The 24,685-nt window shown below is 33.8% G+C and overlaps 1 protein-coding gene across 34 annotated transcripts in view; it reads left to right on the top strand.

Moving 5' to 3' along the window:
• LOC106078342 (titin-like) overlaps positions 1-24,685 on the top strand; it is a 533,611-nt gene that overhangs the window by 93,505 nt on the left and 415,421 nt on the right. For 25 of the 34 annotated variants that reach the window (XM_056014734.1, XM_056014728.1, XM_056014732.1 and 22 more), the window contains 41 exons: positions 818-1,116; positions 1,719-1,916; positions 2,015-2,302; positions 2,906-3,348; positions 3,783-4,041; positions 4,178-4,398; positions 4,534-4,792; positions 5,112-5,314; positions 5,743-6,001; positions 6,292-6,565; positions 6,881-7,023; positions 7,551-7,699; positions 8,103-8,339; positions 8,856-9,103; positions 9,319-9,529; positions 9,774-9,906; positions 10,074-10,233; positions 10,604-10,798; positions 11,103-11,204; positions 11,474-11,731; positions 11,945-12,043; positions 12,465-12,512; positions 12,925-13,014; positions 14,189-14,275; positions 14,649-14,717; positions 15,176-15,364; positions 16,187-16,258; positions 16,838-17,067; positions 17,838-17,981; positions 18,078-18,159; positions 18,535-18,715; positions 19,176-19,362; positions 19,605-19,721; positions 19,829-20,108; positions 20,312-20,529; positions 21,027-21,163; positions 21,295-21,460; positions 21,628-21,774; positions 21,913-22,104; positions 22,362-22,558; positions 23,146-23,275. In XM_056014734.1, coding sequence (XP_055870709.1) covers positions 818-1,116; positions 1,719-1,916; positions 2,015-2,302; positions 2,906-3,348; positions 3,783-4,041; positions 4,178-4,398; positions 4,534-4,792; positions 5,112-5,314; positions 5,743-6,001; positions 6,292-6,565; positions 6,881-7,023; positions 7,551-7,699; positions 8,103-8,339; positions 8,856-9,103; positions 9,319-9,529; positions 9,774-9,906; positions 10,074-10,233; positions 10,604-10,798; positions 11,103-11,204; positions 11,474-11,731; positions 11,945-12,043; positions 12,465-12,512; positions 12,925-13,014; positions 14,189-14,275; positions 14,649-14,717; positions 15,176-15,364; positions 16,187-16,258; positions 16,838-17,067; positions 17,838-17,981; positions 18,078-18,159; positions 18,535-18,715; positions 19,176-19,362; positions 19,605-19,721; positions 19,829-20,108; positions 20,312-20,529; positions 21,027-21,163; positions 21,295-21,460; positions 21,628-21,774; positions 21,913-22,104; positions 22,362-22,558; positions 23,146-23,275 — 7,601 coding nt within the window. Of the gene's footprint in view, positions 1-817; positions 1,117-1,718; positions 1,917-2,014; positions 2,303-2,905; positions 3,349-3,782; positions 4,042-4,177; positions 4,399-4,533; positions 4,793-5,111; positions 5,315-5,742; positions 6,002-6,291; positions 6,566-6,880; positions 7,024-7,550; positions 7,700-8,102; positions 8,340-8,855; positions 9,104-9,318; positions 9,530-9,773; positions 9,907-10,073; positions 10,234-10,603; positions 10,799-11,102; positions 11,205-11,473; positions 11,732-11,944; positions 12,044-12,464; positions 12,513-12,924; positions 13,015-14,188; positions 14,276-14,648; positions 14,718-15,175; positions 15,365-16,186; positions 16,259-16,837; positions 17,068-17,837; positions 17,982-18,077; positions 18,160-18,534; positions 18,716-19,175; positions 19,363-19,604; positions 19,722-19,828; positions 20,109-20,311; positions 20,530-21,026; positions 21,164-21,294; positions 21,461-21,627; positions 21,775-21,912; positions 22,105-22,361; positions 22,559-23,145; positions 23,276-23,880; positions 24,161-24,685 lie in introns of those variants that run through there. The other 9 variants (XM_056014729.1, XM_056014726.1, XM_056014727.1 and 6 more) reach the window with 9 other exon arrangements.

Here is a 24,685-nt window from a genome sequence, read left to right as displayed (position 1 = left end):
AATGTTGTTAGACCATAGACAGGTACTTCATTATGCACCCTTTGTTTGGGATCCTTCAACTCAAGAGAACAGAAAGTAACTTGAAAAAAAAAAGGTCTATCACCTATGAATACTTCTACTTAACTAGGAAATCCATTTATAAAATTGTCACATTGAGACACTCCAGGAATGGACAATCAAAAGTCAATTAGGAATATAACATTAATATCATCATTCAAGTACCATCCTGTTAGTAAAAATGTAAAAATGTTTTCAGATGAGATCATACATTGTAAACATTCATCCTATTAAATACATACATTAGTCAAGTATTCATTTATTTCATATTCACTTCATGGGGCACGGGCAAACAAGCCAAGCTTTCAAAGTCACTCTGAAATAACCACAAATAAAAAAATGTAATCTTTTAAAGTAATGAAAAGACACATAGGCCTACTTATAAATATTTCTTGTTTCATAGCACAGTACATAATCTTATAAGAATTTTTTTTAAGTGTCATTTGAGCATTTCCTGTGTTGTCTTAATCACCATTAAAAATGCAATGTTTGTAATTAGTAAAATAAAATGTGACAGTTAAAAATATATTTCTATTATGTTCATTTTTATGTGAAAAAAAGACTTCTATAATTTAAACCATAAACTTTAAAGTTTTTGCTATCATTTTATACTAAATACTTATGGCAAAACAGAATTAATTAATCTGACTTTTGATAGTCCCATGAAATGCTCCTTATTAATCTTCAGACTGGAAGAAAAGCCTTATTATTATTTTTATTATTATTATTATTATATTTTTCTGATTTCCTTTTCTTCTAGAACACAAACTGTCACAAAAACAGAGAAACGTGTTAGCAGGACTTTCATGTCAGAAGACCGCTACATGTCCTCAGGAGGAGAGAGCCATCATTCCACGACATACACCACTGAGGTCAGGCCCAAGAAAGCCATGACTGCTACAGAAAGGTATGCTACAACCATTACCACGGACATCCCACCAAAGTTCCAGCCAGTGGATCTCACCATTGTTGTACCAGTGCCACCTAATTTCCTCCAGCCATTGAAGAGTCTTCAAGCCACAGAAGGAACAAAAGTGACTTTTGAAGGAGTTGTCACAGGTACTTTGTTTTCTGTATTATATTGCGTTTTTAACTCTTTCTCTCCTAATTGATGATGCCAGCGTTGATCTGACCCCATTAAACGAAATTGTTTTTTTCGATTTATAAACTTTAATTTTTATTGTGTAAAAAGAGCATGCATTCCCCTATTATTTGATACCAAATATAACATTTTCTGATAACAAACAAAACGGTTATTGAAGTTTAATCCTAACAGGATACTGAAATGTAAATGAATAACTCTAAAGGAACAAGGAAAATAATTACGGAGAGAAAGAGTTAAAGCTCATTATAATATTACATATACTGTAATTTCAATGAAGCTGGTCTTTTGGCTTATGAGAAGGTTTAAAAAGAGTATCTCAAGTTTGATTCTAATCTAAATTGTTAGTCGACCAAATGCACCAAAAGTAATACATATCTTACTTCATGGGCTGACTTAGATTAGTTGTATATATCTGACATTTCACCTTCTTTATGCATGCTAATGAAATAAATGTAAGTGCCCAAAGACCAATAGAGTTAAGAGTTTCCTATCTCTACACACTGGAGGAAATTAGCAAGAACAGATAATATATATTTTCTGTTTGTATGTTTTGTAGGTAAGCCAGAACCTGTCATTCGATGGTACAGGGAAGGTAGACAACTCTCAGAACAAGCCGACTTTGAAATTTCATATCGCAATGGCAGGGTAGCACTGACCATTCCTGAAGTTTTCACTGAAGACAGTGGTCAGTTCACATGCACAGCTGAAAACCAAGCAGGAAAAGCTACTAGCACAGCTGAGCTTGTTGTTAGAGGTCAGTAGAAATCCAATGACTTGCTACAACTGGTTGTTAATTTTTTGTACATGGATGTACAGAATGATCTAAAAATATTTGTGTACACTTTGTTTCAGCAATTCTTGTTCCACCTGCTTTTACTGAAAAACTCAAGACCACATATGCTCAAGAAGGGGAGCCCATCCGCTTGGTGGTGAGGGCGACTGGTGAGCCTGAGCCAGTTGTTTCCTGGTACAGAGATGGCAACAGGCTTGTTAGCTCCCCTGATTTCCAGATTACTCAGGAGGGTGACATCCATTCCCTGTACATTCCTGAAGTTTTCTATGAAGACACTGGAAAGTTCAGTGTGAAAGCAGAAAACCCTGCTGGAGAAGCCATCTGTTCTGCACATCTCTATGTTCAACGTAAGAAACACTTACTGTTAAGATAGAATTATAGACTTACATTCTGACCAATGTTTTATAAATGTTTTGGAGTAGCTTTCATATGTGACTGTGCAATTTTAGTTTGACTACCTGATGACAGTGAAGTGAACTTAATGTGATATTCTAAGCCAATAGCATAGATCATGACTTCCTTGTCCTTTAAACAGATAAAAAATTGGATTGACAGATAATCCTTCCACTATTCAGACATTATGTTGTATTTGGTTTCTATAAAATTTTAACCATTTTGGTGAAGAAACTTTTCCATCTTTTTTTAGAAGACAGAAAATACATACATTTACTTTCTAAATAGATATCTTATTTTAAATGCATGATTCCATAGTGCTATGAATTTTGTATTTTTTAATTTCAAAATTTGCTCTGATACATATTGCAAAATAATCATAATGTCAAAAGCTGATGTAATGCTTACAATAAAATGTATAACTTTATTATACTTTCCTGAAGTTCCAAACGGGTTATTTGAACAATAAGTTTGTGTTGAACTTTTTTATTTTTATTTTCTTATTTCATCTTTAATTAGTGACTTATTAATGTGTGTATTACTGCTCTTTGAATTAGCAATACCAGAGAAACCACAACCACTAGCCATTAGGGCACCAGAGAGGAAACCTGTCTATGAGCATGTTACTCCAGTCAAGTCACCTGCTTCAAGATCACCAAGGCCTGTGACTGATGAGCAGCCCATTGCCAAGATCCCAAAACTTCAGAGGCCATCAGATTTTGTTCCAGTGCCAACAGCACCTCGTGTGGAAGAGAGATACAGACATGAGTTTGACATGCAGATAGAGCATGAACTTCCACCTTTTGAGGCAAGGATCAAGCTGTTTGGGGAAGATGAACTGCAACCCCAACCACAGCCACCTGTGCAGGCACCCCCCATGCCTCCTTCCCCTAAGCCAAAACCCAAACAAATGCTTGAGAAACCAATCACTGCAACAAAGAAGACACCATCTGAAGAAAGACCTTTTGTTGCTGAGAAGAAGAAACCAACCTTTTATAAGGTAAAATGTGATTTCATTACTAATACTTCCAAAATTTTACAATGGGAGATAGAAGCACTAGACAGAGCATCATGGCGTTATGCTGTGAAAGCTGACACACAAATTGCTGAGGAAAAGAGAACATCACTGGCAGAAGAAAAGCAAGGCCAATGACACTAGCTCCAGCTGGAATAACCTGCCCAGTGTGAAGCCAAACATTCTGGGATCACATAGGTCTCACATGAGAAGGCACAAAACCCCAGTGGTCACCATCGAACATATGATATATGATATATATATATATAGATATATATATATGATGCTGAATTTCCATTTTCCCCCTATGTTGCAACATTTAAAGACTCCCAAATTTAAAAACATTCAGGTGTATTTTATTGATTGTTCTCTAATTTAAGTAATCCATTGAACTAATTGTAACCTCTTTATATCAACAGCCACTGGAAGATGTTTCAGTGAAAGAAGGAGACAGACTTGTCCTGGAGATAATTGTGGAAGGTAACCCAGAGCCTATTGTTAAGTGGTACAGAGAGTCCATTGAGATCAAAAACTCTCCAGACTATCAGGTCCTACAGAAGAACAATCGCTACATTCTAATAATTGCTGAAGTCTTCCCTGAAGATTCTGGACGATATGAAGCTGTGGCTATAAATGCGGAGGGAATGAATAGGACAGAAGCTTTTGTCCTTGTTGAAGGTAGGTCATTGCCAGGAATGTAGAACTATTAATGTCAAAATAGAGAATGGGTACAAAGGCAAAATTACTCAAAAGTATAAAATATCACACAATTTTAACTCACATCTTTAACCAACATTCTGCCTGTTACCTTCAGGTGCCCCAGCCCCACCTCTGCCTAAAGAGCCTCCTCCCCCTGTACCTGTGTACAAAGATGAGATAGAACTCCAGGTGGACAGAAAGCCAGTGGAACAACCAACCTTTGAGGAGAGAGTAGATATTTTCAAGAAAGCTCCTCCACCACCACCAGCCCTTAAACCAGTCAGAAGAATTCCACAGCCAGAGCTGGCACCCAGGACTGAGCCTGTTTTTACAAAGGTATGCTTTACTATTGCAATATTTTTTAATGCACTTTTGTATATCTAATATTGTATGTCTACTATCTTATCATTTTTCATCAAAGCTTAGTAGTGTCCTAGCACTAATATCCCAACTTTCTGTGTCATGTTCCAGCCTTTGTCCAGCATTGAAGCCCAGCAAGGTGATGGGGTCATATTTGAAGTGAAGGTTGAAGGCAACCCCGAACCAATCATCAAGTGGTACAGGGAAGATGTGGAGATTGTCTCATCACCAGATTTTGAACTTTCTCGATCTGACAAAATGTACAGGCTACAAATCATTGAAACCTTCCCAGAGGATGCTGGGAAGTTCTCTTGCGTGGCTACTAATGCCCAGGGCACTGCAGTAACTGAAGCCTATCTGTATGTGCAGCGTAAGTTGCATTATTCATTTTACTCACATTAACAAAGAAATAATACATTTTGATTCTGTCTTTGGAATTTGTATTGAGGGCTATGTCTAAAGCTTCAATTCATTCTAAATTTTTTATGGACATTAATGTTTGCTTTTAATATTTCATCATCATCTTCCTTTGTTTTAATTAATACTTTTATACATCTTGCACAGCTAACACTTAATCATATTTTTGTATAGTTTTTTTTTTAACGAATTTCTGAACTGCCTCAGATTACTGATTACTTTTTGTATGATAATGCAATGTTAATCCATTATATTTGTGTCCATCATCCTAGCTTCTCCTGGATCTCCTGTCCAGTCACCAGTAGCAGAAGAGAAGTTCAGAGAGGAGCTGGAGATGCAAATTGATGGTCAGCCAGATTTGCCTGCTTTTGAAAAGAGGGTGGCCCTGTTTGGTGCTCCACCACAACCCATGCCACCAGACATGGCACCTCGTCGACCATTTGTTACTAACAAAGAGAAGCCTAATTTTGTGCAGGTAATTTGTTTGTGTACAAATAGTATTATTGGTCTAAATATTAGCTACTTAATGAATAGCAAGGAAAGTTCTTTTTGGTTGTTGTTCTGGCCACATGGCATGCCTGATAACTATTGGCCATGGAAACAGGGTAGATTGACATATTTGCATATAGAGTAAGAAAAACTTACCTTGTTTTATTGAAAGATAATATGGGTCAGATAAGAGATGTCTATATCAGGATGTCAAATAAAATTGTTTTTTTTTAATTCTTCAGATACACTTTTCTGTATAGTAGCATGTGCCTATCTTCAACTAGTGTTTTTGTTGTAGTTGATTTCACATAATCCATCATTCATCATTTTTAACTAATATTATTTCTTGAAAATATATTTCTTTAACCCTTTTTTTCTACCAGTAATAGTTATCTGTAATATTGCATATTTCAGCCTTTGAAGAATATCTTTGCCAAACAAGGAGACTTGGTCACCCTGGAAGTGACAGTTGAAGCTCATCCAGAGCCAATCATTAAATGGTACAGAGAAAACATAGAAATCTACAGCTCTCCTGACTACCAGCTGTCTCGTAACAATAAAACCTACAGGCTAACTATCTCACAGGTCTTCCCTGAAGATGCAGGTGTTTTTAAAGTGATTGCCACCAATGCCGAGGGTTCTGTCTCTTCTGAAGCTTCACTTGCAGTACAACGTAAGTTAGATTGAATTTTATTGTATTTGTGGCTAAACATGTATCAGTATTTTTTGTTGTTGCTAAAAATGTCTCATGATATATCCATGATATAGTCCTATAGCTGTATATCTATCTATATATATGTATGTATATATAGAGAGATATAGAAATATAGATTACTATAATGGATATGTTGTATATATATATATATATATATTTATATATATGTGTGTGTGTATGTGTGGATATATATATATATTCATGAACTTAATATGGTTATCAGATATTGCATGCTATATGTTTTCCAGCTGGGCCACCATCACCAGAGGAAAAGGTTCCACCAGCACCTCCAATGTTTGCTCCTCCACCTCCACCATCACCAAAGCAGGAGACAGTCAGCCCAGTTTCCACGGCCCCAAGATTCACCCCTCCAGCACACATCCCTCCATCCTTTGTGCAACGTTTACCTGATGTCAGGATGGTAGAAGGCACCAACATTAAACTGGAATGTAGAGTCCTGGGCAAACCTTTCCCACAGGTCATCTTCACTAAGGCTGGAAATCCAGTCCTGGATGGCCCAAGGTAAGTTAACTGTTTCTTTTTCGTTACTGGGATTATCATTATAACATTATTGACTGAATGATTATAAAATAGTTAAGACTTTAAGTTGATCATAATTAATATTTTAGTTTGTTTAAAAGGTAGTTGGTTTCCTTATGAGATATTCTACTTTATTTAGTCTAGTGACTGGGCAGTTTTCCGTGGGGTTGCATGTAATGATAGCATTTAGCATTTCTAAGTTTTCAGCTATTATATTTTAATTAACTTTTATTGCTTTTCTACTATTCTATAGATCACTCAATATTTTTCTCATGTGATTTTGCTATTTTTCTCTAGGCACAAGATAACAGTTGATCAGAGGACTGGCCGCTGCACTCTGCTCATCACCAAGGCTCACCCGGATGATGAAGGTGAATACACCTGCACAGCTATGAACCAGGCAGGAGAGGTGTCCACATCTGCCCTTGTCACTCATGAAGGTAGGTTATGATTTGTGTTAGGGCTTGACTTAACGTCCGGGCTAACTATAGTGTGTTTTTATAAACAAAGTTAAGTTTTTGGCGAAGTCACTTTTTTTTTGTCTATGTTTAACTTTCATTCTCAATATACATGCTCTTATGTTTACATGAAAATTGAGACTTAATTGTCTACTCAATAATGCTTTGGTTTCTGGGACAAGCAGTTCAATCCTTATATCTCTCTAGCCTGTTGTCAGGTGCTATGTACTCTTTAAATATGATTTACTCTATTGTATCTAAATGAAGGTTGCTATTGCACTTATCTTATATATTGCACCCATTGAGTACATTGCTAACAATCTAACGATAAAGATGTTTAACTGTTGATATTTTGGCTATGTCTTAGCCGTTATAGACAAATTATTACCCTTTTTCATCAGAATATTATTGCCAAATCATTTCTGTTAAAATTAAAAATATGTGTAAAAAAAATTAGTCTCAAACTTTGGAATGAAAAACTGAACAAAATGTAACATTTCACTTCTCAGGACCAAGGATACAAGATACTATGGAGGTTGAAGAGGAAGAAGGCATCTCTCCATTACAGAAATTTTTGCTTGAAGAACAAAGCAAGAAACGTTTCACTCCAACACCTGAACGCAGAACTTCCAAAAGTTTAGAGAGAAGTGTAGAACCAGTGAGTATAGATGTTTAGTTATAAATTGATTGCTTGTGTTTCTGGTTGAATTCAACAGATCTTTGTTTAGTGCAGTGAAAAAAAAAATACTTATTTTATTTCTCAATGAGAAATCTATATTTTTCTGCCTAGAAAACAAAATCAGGATAACTTCTATTTTTATTGATTGGTTTGTTTCAATTATATATCTTTTTTTTTTTTCCAACCTTGTTAAATAAGCTGTAAAAAAAAATATGGATCAATCTATTTTTATATATTTATATTTATATATATATTTTATTTCTTAATAGGGATTTAAATTTAGCTTGACCTTTATAGACCATTAGATATGTTGTTTTTATTTTTATAAAAACTTATTTTAATTGTTGTCAAAATAAAACTTTTCAATTTTCTAATCATTCAGGAGTTTGTTGTGTCTAGCTTTGAGCGTCGGCTAATGGAAGAAATAGAATACAGAGAGGGCAAAATAAAGATGTACTCTGAGACTGAAACTGAATATGACACTGATCAGCCAGAGGAGAAAGTATCTGGCTCTCATGCTCAGGCTCCACAGTTTGTTCAGCCCTTGAAAGATTTCAGGCTAATGGAAGGTTCAGATGTGACCTTTGTTTGTAAGGTTACTGGCAGGCCAAGGCCAAAGGTAAGAATTTCCATGTTATGAGTGGAATCCTAATGCAACTGCCATAGTTTTTTTGAAAGGAAGTATTTACAAAATAGAATAATTAATTCTATGATGAAAACATAAAAACAGAAGTAGAACAAAATTTCATTTTTCCTAAAGTGTGTGGCTAAATGGCATAAACAGTAGAACAGCTTGAATAAGGGGGCTTAAGTAAGAATCCTTATGTAGACTAGGAACTTTGAATTTGAGTATTGATTTATTCTGAGTTATGTTTGATGGGTGGCGAAAAGCAACATGGAAGCCTTCTCACACAAGTCCACCAGTGTGCATGGAAACTATGTTAAACATAAGCAGTAAGAATACAAAAAAGTTTCAAGCTATTGGGATTTGGTGGTAAAAAAAACAATGGTGCTCAGGCAGCTGATTTTGTTTTTGTTGGTTAATCTCTACTTTCTTAACCTGAGAGTTATATTTTTTTTTTTTTTGCTTTTAGCAATGTAAATATTTTACTCTATTTTACAATAACCTCTTCAGATTGCCTGGTATAAAGATGGCAAAAGAATCAAGAGGTCAACCCGATACGAAATCAAGTACACCCAGGATGGGTACTGCACACTGCGTATCCACTCTGGTCTGTCCACAGACACTGGCCACTACACTGTTTTGGCAGTCAACTCTGTTGGAAAGACTACCTGCTCTGGTCAACTGTACATTGATGCTATAGGAAACATAGATGCTACATCTTTTGTGTCACCTGAAACCCTCCATAGAATTCTTCGCAGGTTTGTACTAAATATTCAATGTATCGCTAAAAATAAGAGTCAATAAATTTTGAACAAATAGACCATAAGGTAGAATCAATACTTTGAGTTTCATTTTTTTCTGCAATATTAATTATTGGTTAACAAATTTTAGTGTTTGTTTTTTGTTTTTGTTTTATTCGACTAGATACAAAAAGTCTGAACTATTTTAAAATATATGTAATGCTTTCTGTCAGGGATTCTGTCCGAGGCTCACGCAGAGGATCAGAAGACAGAGGAGGTGTCTTTGAAACTGTTTCTAAGCCAGAGTTCAAGAAAGTTCCTGAGAACCTGGAAGTGAGAGAGGGAAACCCTGTCAGGTTTGACACACTGGTGCTAGGTCGTCCCAACCCTGAGCTTTTTTGGTACAGAAAAGGTGTTGAGGTTCACAATGATGACAACCACAAAGTGAGTTGAAACTATCCATATACCCATTAAATTGTGTACCGTTTCTCCATTTAGTAGCATGTATGCTGTTTTACAACTAATTTGACAGATAACACTAAATAAATGTTTTAGTCTTAAGTAACATAAAGGTTATATGTACCAGAATTAGATTCCCAGTGTCAGAAAATCTGGGGGGAAAGTTACATTCATGTTACTCCCTCAATTTCTTTTTATTAACAAATGATTATCCATTTTGTCCTTTCAGATTGTAATCAATGAGGATGGTGTCAACTCTCTTCTCATTGTCTCAGCATCTCGCATGGATGCTGGCACCTACACCTGTGTTGCTAAGAACAGAGGAGGAGAAGACACATTTACTGTTGATCTTAAAATATTGGGTGAGTGTTGAAATGTAGCTGCATAGTTAAAAATGAAGTTCTATTGTTAAATTTTAATCTAGTATAAAACTTTACATTATTTAAAGTTTATTTTATTCTGTTATAGTAAAAAAAAATGGATTTACTTGTGACTTTATACATTTATTGGCATATTTCTTTATATACAGAAAAAGAACAGATGCAGCCTCCTCGCTTTATTTCCCGTATGCAAAACTACACAGTGGGTGAAGGCCAATCTGTAACTTTGTCTTGTATGGCCACTGGTGTCCCAACACCAATGATGAGTTGGCAGAAAGATGGACGCATGCTTGGTGACTTGGATTACAGGTTAACATAGATCACGTTCTAGTTATACAGTTTGGTATCAAAGATTTAAAAAAAAAAAAAAAACTTTTAAAAATACTTTTTAAAAATTGGAAGCAAGGTGATATTATTGCCAAAAATACTGAGATAGCTGCTCAACTTGATATTATTATCACTCTTCTTGGATAGTAAGTTACTTGTATATTGCTTTCTTATTTAAATCTTCATAAGTTGTAATATGAGTACTCAATGTTAGAAACTAGCAGAAAAATAAGTGTTCTTTTACCCTTAATAAGTACTGTTTACTAATGAGATTAAATATTTCAATGGTTAGTTTTTATAACTTATGTTCAAAACATAATAAAATTCTGAAACCTTCATTTTAAAATCCTAGGATTGAGACTGACCATGGTCAAACTACACTATTTATTGAGAGTGCTGAGCCTGGAGATTCTGCCTGGTACCAGTGTTCAGCTGTCAATGTTGCTGGCACTGCTACCACTAGAGCCAAGCTGGTTGTTCAGCCAGACCTGAGTAAAGGGAAGAAAATCCCAGTTGCTGAAGCATCACCCCGGAGAGTGCTTTCTCCGTAAGTTTCTACAAATTTTGATTTTTTTCCTTTTCGCTGCTTGATAATGGATTCAAACATTCTCTTATTATGACAGAAATTGTTCATGTTCTAACAAGATCTAAAATGATGTCAATTTTCTTGAAGTATTTTGTGTCTCTTTTAATCAAATTGAATTTGTATAAATAGATCACAATGTTTTTTAATGCAGCAGATGTAAGCTGTTCTTACAATGTTCTCACTTATCAAAAGTTGATGTTCTTCATTTAGTGTGTTCTTTTTGTTTGTGCTCTAACTTTGAGGTTGTCTTCTTCTCATTGTCTAGTCATTATGAGATTCAGTCAGAAGGTCCAGTGCAGCAAATCTCCTATGTAACAGAACATGACAGTGCCACACTGCGACTTATCAAGGAGGAGCAGCTTAAGAGGTGGAGATAGCATGAAATAGTGCATGCAGTGTTCTCTTGATATGTAAAGAAACCAACCAAAGTTGAATATTATTTTAATGCACTCAAGATTGATAAAAGAAACCCTTTTTTTACTTGTTGTGTTACCAAAAAAGAAATAGAAGAAAAAAAAGTTCCTGTTATGTGAAGACCTTTTGTAATAAAATTGTTTCATTGAAAAATTTACTACACAACTTGAACAAATTGAACTATTTTAGTAATAATAAAAATTATATATAACTTTGATCTAGAGAGGAACCTGTGGTTCCAAAACCAGCACCACCTGTAGCCACAAAACCTTTCATACCCAAGCCAGTACCCATGGCACCTGCCACTACACCAGAGACCAGCACACCTCTGCTAACTGAAGAGGAAGATGAATATCAGAGAAAGAGTGTACTAGATGCCAAGAAACTCTTCAGCAAACCAGATGAGGTCCCTCGACCTGCTCCAGCTCGACCACACAAGCCCATAACGATATTGTTCAGGGCTAAGGAGCGTTCACCAAGGTGCTTCCTCTTACCTGCATGATGGAAAGATATCTATTTAGTATAGTAATTCTTCAATATAGGTGAAAGATAGCTATACTTGATTAGTCAGCTAATAAAAGTATCTGAAAGTGTTTGCCTTTCTCAAACTAGTGCCAGAATAATATAAAAATGTTCACTGCATGTAAGACTCTAAAGTCAGAAGTAATCTTGTTTTGTTCTTAATTCAATCAGCTATGACATTCAAAAAACTGGACCAGTACAGCTGATTAGTTATGCTTCTGATAATGAAAGAGGATACTTGCGATTAATTGATGAGCAGGATTTGAAAAGGTTTGAATTCAGTGCATGGAGTGTTCACACAAAGCATGGAGTACACATTCTTTCATTCAATGGTTTTATTTCTTCACACATTTGCCTGAGACAAGCCTGATTTTATTTAGGACAACTAAATAACTCATCCATTTTTTTTTCTTTTAGAAGTCTAATGGAGTTATTTCCAGTTCTTTTTATATTTATATCAGTGCATGTTCTATTCTGTTTGGTTTTCTGTCTCAACTATTGAGACTTATCTGAAAAATTGGAATAAATATAGGTTCAACTTTATTTTTTTAAGCTATTTAACTTTTTATATTCAGTGCATTGCCAATGTAATAACATTTTTTCTTTTTGTAGATCTTTTTTGATCAAAAAGAAAGTTTAAAAAAATTGTTTTGTGTATATTAATTATTTGTTGTTTTTTTTTCACTTATAGAAAATTGCCAACTGATGAGACTCAGCCATCTTTTATCTCTGAAACTCAGTAAGCAAATTAGTTTTTTTTATCCCACTTATAACTGTTCTCTCATTATCTATATTTTTGAAAAATATTACCTGTATTTTGTAAGTTATTTAAATTTGGTAATATTAGCATCAATGTTAAGTAGCAACTTCAGAATGATTACAACTATAACAAAAGAGTATTTTGCATATTAATGTACCAATCTGATGTTTCTAAAAATATGAGATAAATGTGCTTATTAATATTTGTATGTAATTATTATGTTTATTTGAATAATAGCATTGTTCAGTATTTAATCAATTGTTACAACCTAATTCTTAACTCTTACTGTAAAATTTGTTTGATTCATTTCTTCTTGTATATAACTCAGTATAATTCTGTCAAAGTTATTAATACTTCATTCTAACCTTTTTTAATGACACCTACAATATAGGAAAGAAATTGAACCTAAATTCAAACCAGTTACAGCCATAATTAAAGTCCCTCCACCAGTCGCACCCAAACCAGAGAGGGTCTTGTCAAGGTAGTTAATGGTTCACATTTGCAAACCAAAACACTTTGGAGTGGCTTCCCTTACAGTCATAATTAGTGCTTTTATTTAGATCCCTTTTGACTTTCTTTTCTTATGCATTAAAAAAAAAAAACACATTTGAAATTTGTTGCTTTGTTTTGTGGGTGATTATAATAGCTTCATTAAATCTATGCTTTTGATGTAATGTTTGGAAAGAATTGTATACATTAACACTAAATTTATACTACTAATCTATTATAATTTATTTGTTTATTATTTAGACTCAGTTCTGCATTTTTTGTTTTCTGACCCAACTTGCCAGTATATTTGCAGTAATGTTGTTGAATGCACTATTTGTTGTGTTTAGTACTAACCTTTCTTTTCTTAGCTCTTGTCATAGAGTTATATAGAAAGAGAGTTCATTTTTAGCATGACTGTAAAAAAAATAAAATTGAATAAAATAATCAGTTTCCATTTTGTTATCTAGGTAGAGATTAAATGCATTGGAATTTCCAAACTTAATGTTTGCATGTTTCATTGCATTGAATATTTTGCAGTTCACTTTTCACATTGTTTTCCATCCTCAAATTTTGTTCTTTATACAAAACTTATGTTCATCTTGTAAGTCAGAAGTAACTATGTCCAAATCTCTTGTTTAGTGAAAAACAGATTTGACATGTTTTCTGGCAGAATAAAAACAAAGATGGAATAACATAAACATTTCTAATATTGAGATGACTATTTTCCTATTTTAAAGATAAATAGAAAAAAAAAAAGATAAATTAAAGTATAAATGCTGCAGTTGTCCTCAATTTGAACACATTTGAGAAATTTCATTACTGATTACTAACTACTGATATGTGACCTTTTATACAAGACAATTCTTTTTAAAAGAAACAAAAATAAATCAAGAACTTTTCAAAAGAAACAAAAATAAATCAATAGCTTTTTAAAAGCAGAAATTCTGATATTTGCATTGCATTTGCATTTGCATTTTTAAAAACTACAACAATGTGTATTTAATTTTACTATTCAATGAATTTATCATAAGCCATTTTAGTAGATTGTAAAATGATTTTAATGTTTACGAACTCTAGCTAAGATATTGTTAAATATGTTGAATCTAGAGCATGAAATAATGTCTTATTTGAACAAGAAATCACATGGCTATGTTATGTCCATACAGTGCAACTCCAGTGGCTACAGCACCCAAACCAGAGTTGACACCCTTTGAGGCAACTATACCTCTTGTACCTAAACAGAAGGAATACAGGTGAGTGTTGATTATTTTACTCAAGCTTACACAACAGATGATACCCATTATGTGATTTATGGTGCAGATTTGTTTTTATACTGTACTGTGGAAATGTGATACTTTTTTTTTTCAAGGTTATCATAACTAAAGTGGTGCTTTCAGAGCAATCAAGATCTATTCTAATATCTCTAAGTTTTCCAACATTTATTCTTTTATCTACAAATACCATGAGCTTGATCTTTCATTACCAATGAATTCAAAAGTTGAGCACTTGCTCATGATATTGGAGCTCTTGAACTTTCCTAATTTTTTATAGATCTATGTTCTTTCATTGGACATTAACACTTAACCCTATTAATCTCATTCATCCTAATATTGATAAAATTTATAGGCCAGTGGCAGCGCCAGTGCCTTTTGTTAAACCAGAACCAAAGAAAACAGAACTGTTCATGCCTCCAAGGTGATTTCAGCATGTTGTGAACATCTCTTGTGCTGTTTAATTTTATGCTTAGTAGTTCTTTTTTTTTTTAGATGTTTTTTTTGGTGGGGATGTTTTTTTTTATTGTCAACACATTGATGTGCATTTTTAAATTCATTTTAATTCCTTTAGTCAACAAAGAATCAACATTCATCACTGAAATGTAGATCTATAATCACCATCTTTTTCAATATTGTTTTTTTCATCTTTCAATTCCTAGCATGATTTTTTGTTCCTCCTTTAAAAAAAAATCATTTTTGTCTCGTAGCTTTGTGTTGAATTAATTTGTTTCACTTTAAGCTTGAAGTAAAAGAAGATTTTCTAGAATAGATTTAGACAAGGATTTTCATGTATTTGTACTATAGATTTATTATAGAATGATTTTCTATTCATTGCTTATTTTTATTTAAATGACCAATTGGTTAATAATTTTTTTCTAGTGAGCCTCAAAAACCTATTCCATTAGTCCCACAAAAACCAATAACACCAGCTCCTGCTCCAAGGCAAAGAGTGCGCAAAGCACCTTCCCCACCAGAGCCTAAACCAATTATTCTTCGCCAAGAGTTGCCACCTGAGTGGGCTCCTGAATCCATTGATGTCCCAGCAGCTGCCAAAGCAGTGGAGGAAAGGTGTGTTGTAGAGGGTTGCAGCCTGTTGAGCTAGAGTGATCCCTAGTGCTTGGCTTTGATTTGTCTAAATAGATGTGTACATCTATTTATTAGAATCCACACACTTCTATTTACTAATCATGTTTTGTAAATAGACAGTAACATGACTGCTGTTTTCCTTATTGCATCTTGTATATTCACTCAGATTAGTTTTAGATTAGGCACATTCTTTTTCTAGACATGTGAATAATCATTGCTTTTTAAAAATTACTTTAGCTCCAAGACAATTTAACAATCTAAAGAAACAGAAGAATACAAAAAAAAAGAAACCAACTTATTTTAGTAATCAACATCACTGATTTAAAAATAGTTTAACTCTAGATGCTCTGCACTTTTAGCGCTAGATATTTTCTAATAACAATATATCTAGTATTATCTCTACAATGTTTTGTAGCTTTTCCAAACTAAACCAAATCAATTTTTGCTGTGTTGTAAATTCAATAATTTAATTTTCTTAATCTCCTTTCTGTTATGAATGTTTCACATTATTTCAAATCATGTAATTCTTAAGTTACAGTCTAAAACCTGAACAATTATTTGCTGCATACTTAATAGTTTCACTAGTTTTTATTTCTTTTACCTAATTCTTTGGTGTGCAAATGTAGATGTTTTCTTTATTATGCAATAGATCTAGAACATTATTTTACCATTTTCTCTCCAGACTTTACTGCATGAATTTCAAACTATACTCCATAGAACTAGAACATCTGTATTACAATACTGTAGTATCCATGTCTTGTTTTTATTTCCTATCCATGTGCAAAATGCTCCCCATATTTTCAGTGATGTGACAATGTTGCCATCAGACTTACCTCGACGAGTTTCTTCAGCAGCTATTATTCTGTCAAACTGGAGGTTGGCAATATATATATTATGCTCTGAATGAAAAATAATTATTTGGCTTTTTTTAATTCCACCTTTTTTTTATATTTCACAAATTTGCACTGAATTTTTAAAAACTTTTTTTTTCGCTTGTTCAAAATTTTTTTTTATTTTAAGCATGTATACTGTACATTTTTATTTTAAAATGACAGCTTTCATATTATTTGATTTATTTATTTTCTAGATTAGCAATTTATTTTTGTATCCTTTTATGCAAATAAAATTTACAATATATTGTTTCATCTTTAATGATTGTGTATTTTTATGCTAACAATATTGGATTAACCTTTTCTACAGGGTGCCTCTTTTTTTTTTATCTTTTTTTTATGATGTTGTGCTAATATTTTTAGTTCAGTTTTGTTTTTCAGCTTTAAAACAAACAAGTTTTTCTTTAGATTTTCATAAAAATTAAAAATGATCTTGACATATGTATTGATTTGAACATTAAAAAGCACAATCATAAAATCAAATCAAGATTTTCATTAATTAGATTTCATATCTTGGTTACTTTATGTTTTAAATTATCTTTTTTTTCTAAACTCGTCTTTAAAGAGAGTACCAGGACAGTGCAATTAGGGAGTACATTCGTAGAGAGGGTGAAGCCCCACCCCCAGAAGATCTTTACGACAGAGAGATCCAGAGACCTGCCAAGTTCAAGACATCGATCAAAGACCTGAACTTGAAGGAGAATGATGCTGCCCACTTTGAATGCAAGCTCTTACCACTCGGAGACCCAACCATGAAAGTAGAATGGTTCAAAGATGGAGAACCACTTCATCATGGTAAGGCCCAAAATGGTGCAACAATTATTATTAACTTGGTAGCATGTCAGACTGAAAATTTACTATGTTTGGGTGTTACATTGTACCATTACAGTCTTTGTAGAGTTACATGGTTCTATATATATATTTCAACAAACACAAATGTTCACAGGATTTGTTTATTACTGGGGTATTCAGTTTATTCACTTTCTTGGATGTAGTTGTAAACATATTTGTATTATTTACCCTACTTTAAGTGTTAGATGCTGGCTTTCAGTACCTTTATTTATTTCTTGTGCACTGGTTTTGGATGTAGTAGCTGTGGGTGCACCTTGGTTATCTGCCCAAACATTTCTCAAGTTGGATAGATTGAGATTTCTATTCATTGGGCTTTTGTTTTGTTTTGTCTTCTTTAGCCATGTGTTGCTGGAGCTGGTAACAGTGTGTTACCCATTTAGGAAATAAATTGTGGGATAGGCCCAGGTCAAGCCAGATGGGGCTGGAAACTAGCTTCATTTGTATCAGATTTAGTCTAGTGACTGTTTTGAGCTACTGATTTGCCTGTCTAATGGTCTGGTCTAATGTTCACCTGCCAGTTACAGGCATCATACTGCACCATAGGGAGTGTTTGTATTAACCAATACAATCTTGTTCTATATTTAGGGAAAAGTATTAGACTCTTAATCTACTTTCTGACATTGTCTTTAAAAAATATTCAATATTAACATTATGATATTGTAATATAATCTTCTTTTGTCTTGTATCACTAAATTGATAGTTTTTTTTTCCAGGCACAAGATTTATGCCAGCTTATGATTTTGGTTTTGTTACCTTGGACATTTTGTGGGTTTACCCTGAGGACTCTGGTGTGTATGAATGTAGAGCAACCAATGACTATGGCCAGACTTCTACATCAGCTACAGTTACTGTCAGAGGTAATGTTAGGTTGAACTTTGTACTTCTACTTTGAGAAACATTAACTTCCTTTTTTTTCCAAAACAAAAGTCATATTTTTTTTTCTGTTTGTTCAGCTCTTCGTTCCATCATTATGGATACTCAATTACCAGGGGAAGGAGCGGTCAGACTACAAGAAATGGAAGAATACTGGCGAAGGTAAGTAACTCCCAACTATTTTTTTTTTAATTGATGGAAATAATTGCTCATTTTGAGATGAAATGAAGTTTATTACATCATTTTAAAGAAAGCTTACCTGGCTAATGACATTTGAACTGATTTTTACTTCTGTTTAATTTGTATATTGCTATTTAATTAATATGACCTGTATAATTCAATGTTCATTTGTTTAATTTTTGATAGAGTAGCCTACCTGCAAATAAATTGCATTTTGCATTTTTTCAGGTCTTATCTACATAATATTAATTAGATAAAGTCACATTATTTTCACTATTTTCTTGCAAAGTATTTGTAAACAAACTTAAATAAAATCAAATTTATTGGACTTTTATTTTGTCTATGTTGATTGTCTAGTCACATGAATGTGGAAGAGAAAGTGATTGAAGAGCCACAGATCAAAACCCCACCCAGCATTGACCTGAAGCCAGAGCCAGTAGAAACAGGTGAAGGAGAGCCTGCCAAGTTCCTTGTTAAAGTCAGTGGCTACCCCAGACCCAGAGTAAACTGGTGGATCAATGGAAGTCTCATTGTAGGGGTAAGGACAAACCAGTTTAAATTGGATGTAAAATAAAAAATCTTTTTCTATTCCGTCAACATTTATGAACATGTTCTGCCCTTCCTTTTGAAGCCTTGAAGTATCTCAGTACATTCATAGCACTGTGTAGAAAGATGCATTTTTTTTCAGCAATGGTCAAAAATTGGTACATAATCCAAAACTTAAATGCTATCCAAATATCTTATGTTTAAACTTGAAAAACATCTTATTTTTAATTGAATTCTATTACTTCAAAGCTTATTAGAAAAAATAATTAACTAAGAAGTTTTGACTTTCCTTAAATGGGATAAGTTATTTATCTTCAGATAGTATATATATAAAATTTAAATCTTTGTGTAATGATTAAATAAAAAATTAGTTTCACATCCTATACTAGTCAATGATCTGTAGTTCATCACTGGTTTGAGATGCACAAAGTTTCCACTTTTGTTTTGAGCAGAGCACCAGATTCAAACTGACTTATGATGGCATGATGCACCACATGGAGATCCCAAGGTGTAGAGAGTATGATGCAGGACAGATCAGGGTGGTGGCCAAGAACTCTGAAGGAGAAGAAGAGTGCAGTACCACACTGATTGTCTTACCTAAAGAGGACTGGAGAGCCAAGCTTAAGCAGGCTCCCAAAGGTTGGTTCTTTCTCAATATTTGCCATCTGGAAGTATTAGTACTTTTTTAAAATGAATGACTTAACCTTGTGGTTGTAGAAAATGAAATGTGTTAATCACCAATAATGTCATGAATATGCTTAACAGAATTAACATTGAATTACTGTTTAATAAAGGATGTTTATGTGGCAAGTAAAGAATCTTTCTAATTGATGTTCAATTTAAGTAGGGATCTCATTAACTAAGAATTTCTTTCTCTGCAGGAGAACTTGAAATTGAGCTAGAAAGAAGAAAGAAGATTGAACTTCGCACTGTTGAACTAGACAAGGCACTCAAGAAACCAAAGGCTACTGAGTTTGAACTCAGACAGCTGGAGAAAGGTAAAATCTTAACTATCTGACATTTCTGTTTATCTACAGATTTACTTGTAAAACATATTTGTAATGATCTGCTATATATGAATGTATCAAAATAATAACATCAACAGCCACAGAGTCTAAAATACGTGTTCAAAGAGACACAGAAGTTGTCATGGCTGAGCAGCAGTACATCAGCATTCACACTCAGCTGCGCCACAAAGATGGGGCAGTAGCTTCAGAGCCTGTCTTCATTGAGAGAGCCAGAATAGTGCCAGTCGATCTGACCCAGGCCACTCCAAGGGAGGACAAACAGGTGGTAGAGCAGCAAATAACCCTCCAGCGTGGAGAGCCCCCTGTCTTCACCAAACCACTTCGACCTTTGAGAATCCCTGAAGGCAGTTCAGCTAAGTAAGTTTATTATTAGTTATTATTAGAAATGAATTACCATGTTTAGATACCTTTAATACATTTGGGCCACAATAAAAAGGGGGAAAAGTATTATGGCAAATAAAAGCTAAACCTGATTAAACAAATTTTAGGAAAGCTAAGGCTCAACAGTTTAGAATATATATGGTCAAGATTGTGAAATGTTTAATCATCTTTTATTGCAGCCTTGAGGTCCACTTCAAGGGAATCCCACCACCTGTTATTACATGGTACAGGGATAGCTTTGAGATCCAACCTTCTAGAGATTTCCAAATCTCCACAACTGAGACCTCTAGCACTCTACACATCCCTGAGATTTTTGCTGAAGATGCTGGTCTTTTCACTGTCAAGGCCTATAACAAGTTTGGCATGGTTCAGTGCAAAGCCAAGCTCACAGTGGAAGGTACATTTTTGTTTGTCTCTCTTATTGATTTTTTTGTTCTCCATTAGGACTGAATATTAGGGTAACATAATTACTGTCTCTATCCAATGAATATTAGGGTAACATTGTTACTACCTCTATCCAATGAATATTAGGGTAACATTGTTACTACCTCGATCCAATGAATATTAGGGTAACACTATTACTGCCTCTATCCAATTAATATTAGGGTAACATAATTACTGTCTCTATCCAATTAATATTAGGGTAAAATTGTTACTACCTCTATCCAATGAATATTAGGGTAATATTGTTACTACCCCTATGCAATGAATATTAGGGTAACATTGTTACTGCCTCGATCCAATGAATATTAGGGTAACACTATTACTGCCTCTATCCAAGTAAACATTGTAAAAGCATTATGCTAGTTATTACTCTTAGGGACAACCTGTATGGTTGCAGATGATGTTTAGCTGTTTCATCATTTATTCAGTTTTTGTTTCATTCTGTTACAGAAGGCGTAGAGAAAGAAAAAGAAGTCCCACCCGAGTTCCAGAGTTTGACCAGAGACACCAAGGTCACATTGGGAGAGCCTGTAACCTTTGATTGCCAGATTACAGGAACACCTGTCCCTGTTGTACACTGGACAAAGGTCAGTAGTTACTCTGTTCTATACAAGTTCTTGTGTTATTGTTTTTTACATGGATATATTTATATCTTTTTTTTTCACATATATTAATTCAGCAGTTTCATTTTTATTTTATTTATCCTTTGGTTGGTTAGGAAGGACATCCATTGCCACCTTCACATCGTTGGAAGTTCATTAAAGAAGACAATAATTACACACTGGTCATTTATGAAGCCCAGCCTCTTGATGCTGGAGTGTATGCCTGTGTGGCTATCAACACAGTTGGCAAGGCTACTTGCACAGCCAGATTAACTGTGGAAAGTAAGTCATGTCAAGAATAATGTAATCCTTTGTAGAGACAAGCTGGAGTCATAATGGTCACCTACCTCTTATAGTCAATAAAATAATCTTGCTTATAGAAAGTTTGTAAACATTACTAATTAATTAAAGATTTAGTGATGCATGACTTTTTAAAATTTATTTATCAGAACCTGAGAAGCCAGCTGAGCCAACAGCTGAACAGCCACCCCTAGACACTTCAGTGGAACCACCTTATGTAGTGGAAGAGCCAAGAATGGTGGATGTAGAGGAGGGAGAAGCTGTCCACTTTAAGTGTATCATCAGAGGAAAACCTCGTAAGAAATAGGATTCTTTTAGCATAGAGTTATCATATGTAGACCGAGTATCCTTTTTTTTTATGTTGATTTAGCTTGTAATATGATATTGTTAATGAAAAAGTGTTTTTCTAATTTCACTGAATTTTGTTTTTCTAGATCCTGTTGTGACTTGGTATAGAAATAACCAACTGGTAAAGCCTTCCAAGTATTTCAGAATGGGATCAACATTGGAGGGTGAGCACACATTGAGCATTATGGAGGCCTTCCCAGAAGACACAGGCACCTACAAATGTGTGGCTAGGAACAAAGCTGGAGAAGTCACAGTGGTTACCTACCTGAAAGTCCATGGTAGGTTGAGTTGAAACATATTCTTACTACAAAGCTTATATCAACTCACTCTGGTAAAAAGTTTGTACATGTTATTTCTCCTACACCCAGATCAAGTTAAACTTTAAACAATTATTTATTGTACCTAACAAAACTGAATCAATTAAAAAATTAATTATTGGTAATTAAATATTTTGTTTGATATCAACCAAGGGAAAGTAAGGCTTTTACAAAAGTATTGTATGTGTGACTGTTTGAATCTGCCTTTCCCCCAACAGGAACTGAAAGTGAGACTGACCAGGTATTCACTGAATCCTTAGCCCAGCCACCAAGCTTTGTCCGTCCTATCACCAACATGATGGTCACAGAGAATACACCTGCCAAATTTGAAGCAGTCTTCTCAGGTGTGCCAGCACCTGAAATTACCTGGATCAGAAATGGAATTCAAACTTTACATAATTCTCGGGAGTACAAGGTGGGCTGGAATTAGTAAATGATGATTAAGTCATCTCTTTCAATATTCTCTATTAGAAATATTTTTGGATAAACACTGGATTTATAACATTTGCATAAATTATATCATAATACAAAGTATATATATAGGCCTAGTTACTATTTAATTCAGCGGTTCTCAACCTTTTTTGATAGGCGACCCTTTTTACAATTCCTCACTACGCCGCGACCCCCCCCTCCCCCAAACAGTAAGTTATTTTCATTCTTCATGAGTATAAGTAACTGTGCTTTCACTAATGTAGATGTAGAAAGCTTGACAACTGATTTTGTATCCTAAGGTATCCTAAAAAAAAAAGAGAAACAAAAAAAGGACAGTTATATTAACACTGACTATTGACCTTACTTACTTACTTTTTTTTTTATTTAAAGTTAGCCACATTTTTTTAGATGGTCAATGATTACCTTAACTTATGCTTAATTGCTATTCTGAATTGTGTTGCAAAATACGTAGGTCAAAGCTGGGGCTGCATAGCCATGGGAAATACTGCATTCCTCATTAATCTTCGGACTCAAAGACAAGCCTTATTTTATTATTATTATTATTTTCAGATTGAGACAGTAGACAGGCTAACTGTACTGACCATCTACAAAGCCCAGCCTGAAGACACTGGTGTCATAACTTGTCGAGCCAAAAATCAGGCTGGCACTACAGAGTGTTCTGCAGAGTTGTATGTCCAACGTAAGTCTCCCATTTTTCCCTTATATTTGCACACCTAAACAATACAGATCTGGTCACTCTGGTTTTGTCGACTCTGAACTATTTTTTCAGCATTATTTCTACAGTGATAAAAAAAACAAATGGCACAATTTTATCCCATTTTTGTTTTGTCCTGATAATCCTAACATTTAACAACTAACTAGACCTACTCTGAATGCACTTTATGGTAATCTTACAATTATTTTTTTGATATTAATATAATTTTCTTTGTTTTCAGACATTTAAATATTGTGATATAATGTGATATCAACTATTATTATTATTGACCAATACTTACATTTATTAAGCATGTGATATGCCAGCATGTAGTCTTTAGTATATCTTCATTATACCTCATAACAGTTATGTTTTTCACATTCTTTCCTTTCTTATTTGAAATATTTTGTTTTGTAACATTGCTCAAAAAAATTTGTATTGCCTGCATGACCTCTATAAGTTTTTTTTTACTTGTGTTTACAAAAAATTGTTATGTTGTGTTAGGCATGTACTGATTATTTTTGCTCTCTTTTCAAAATTTGTTTTGTTTGTATTTTTTTTTTTTGAATGACAAATCTGTAATTTCCAAAAAATGCTTGTGATGAAATTGTTAAAGAGTATTTCAGATTGCTTGACAATTTACTGTAGTTTTAGAATTTGTTAACCTAAGATTGTTAGTCAGTTTGTAACACTACTGCTACAAGAGAAATTGGAGATTTTAAAATAATAGAGAAAGTGAAGCGCCCTTAGGAAGACTTCTTCACAGCATGGGACTAAATTGTTTGACACTAATACTCCTTTTCCCTGCATGTTGACCTCTGAGCTTCCATCCTTCAAGGCCGGTGATGGTTATATCATTAACCTCATCTTGTGAGTAACAATCTGTATATCTTTTTTTATTAGCTAGAGTTAAATAATTAGAACAAGTCATTAAAATTATAATTTCCAATTTTGATTACCATAATAATAATTATAGCAATAATATCATTTAAAAAACATTCATTAAGTTCACAGCTTTGTTTTTGAAAATATGTCAGACATTTATATAGCTTTCATTTTGTAGATTGTAGATTTATAAAATAGATACATATCTGTTTCATTTTAAATGTGCATAGATAGCAACTTTAACAAAAACAAAGTTACCTGGTGACGAATGTATATGTTTGAAAATATTTTCATTATTTGAATTTTTATTAAAATTATAACTAACATTACTTGCTTGTATGCATTACTAACTACACATATGTCTTCAATGCAAATTTAAAAAAAAATCTTTTTGCAACTGAAATGAGCATCTATTAGCATTAGCATTTGTTTATATTTACTTAAATGTAGTGAAATGACCAAAACAATGTATTGACATTTTTTTTTTTAAACATCTGTAATTGTAAAATG

Source organism: Biomphalaria glabrata, chromosome 16 (assembly GCF_947242115.1).
Source record: "Biomphalaria glabrata chromosome 16, xgBioGlab47.1, whole genome shotgun sequence".
NCBI lineage: Eukaryota > Metazoa > Mollusca > Gastropoda > Planorbidae > Biomphalaria > Biomphalaria glabrata.
The sequence above is the reverse complement of the archived record's forward strand: the minus strand, read 5'-3'. Positions and strand labels throughout refer to the sequence as shown.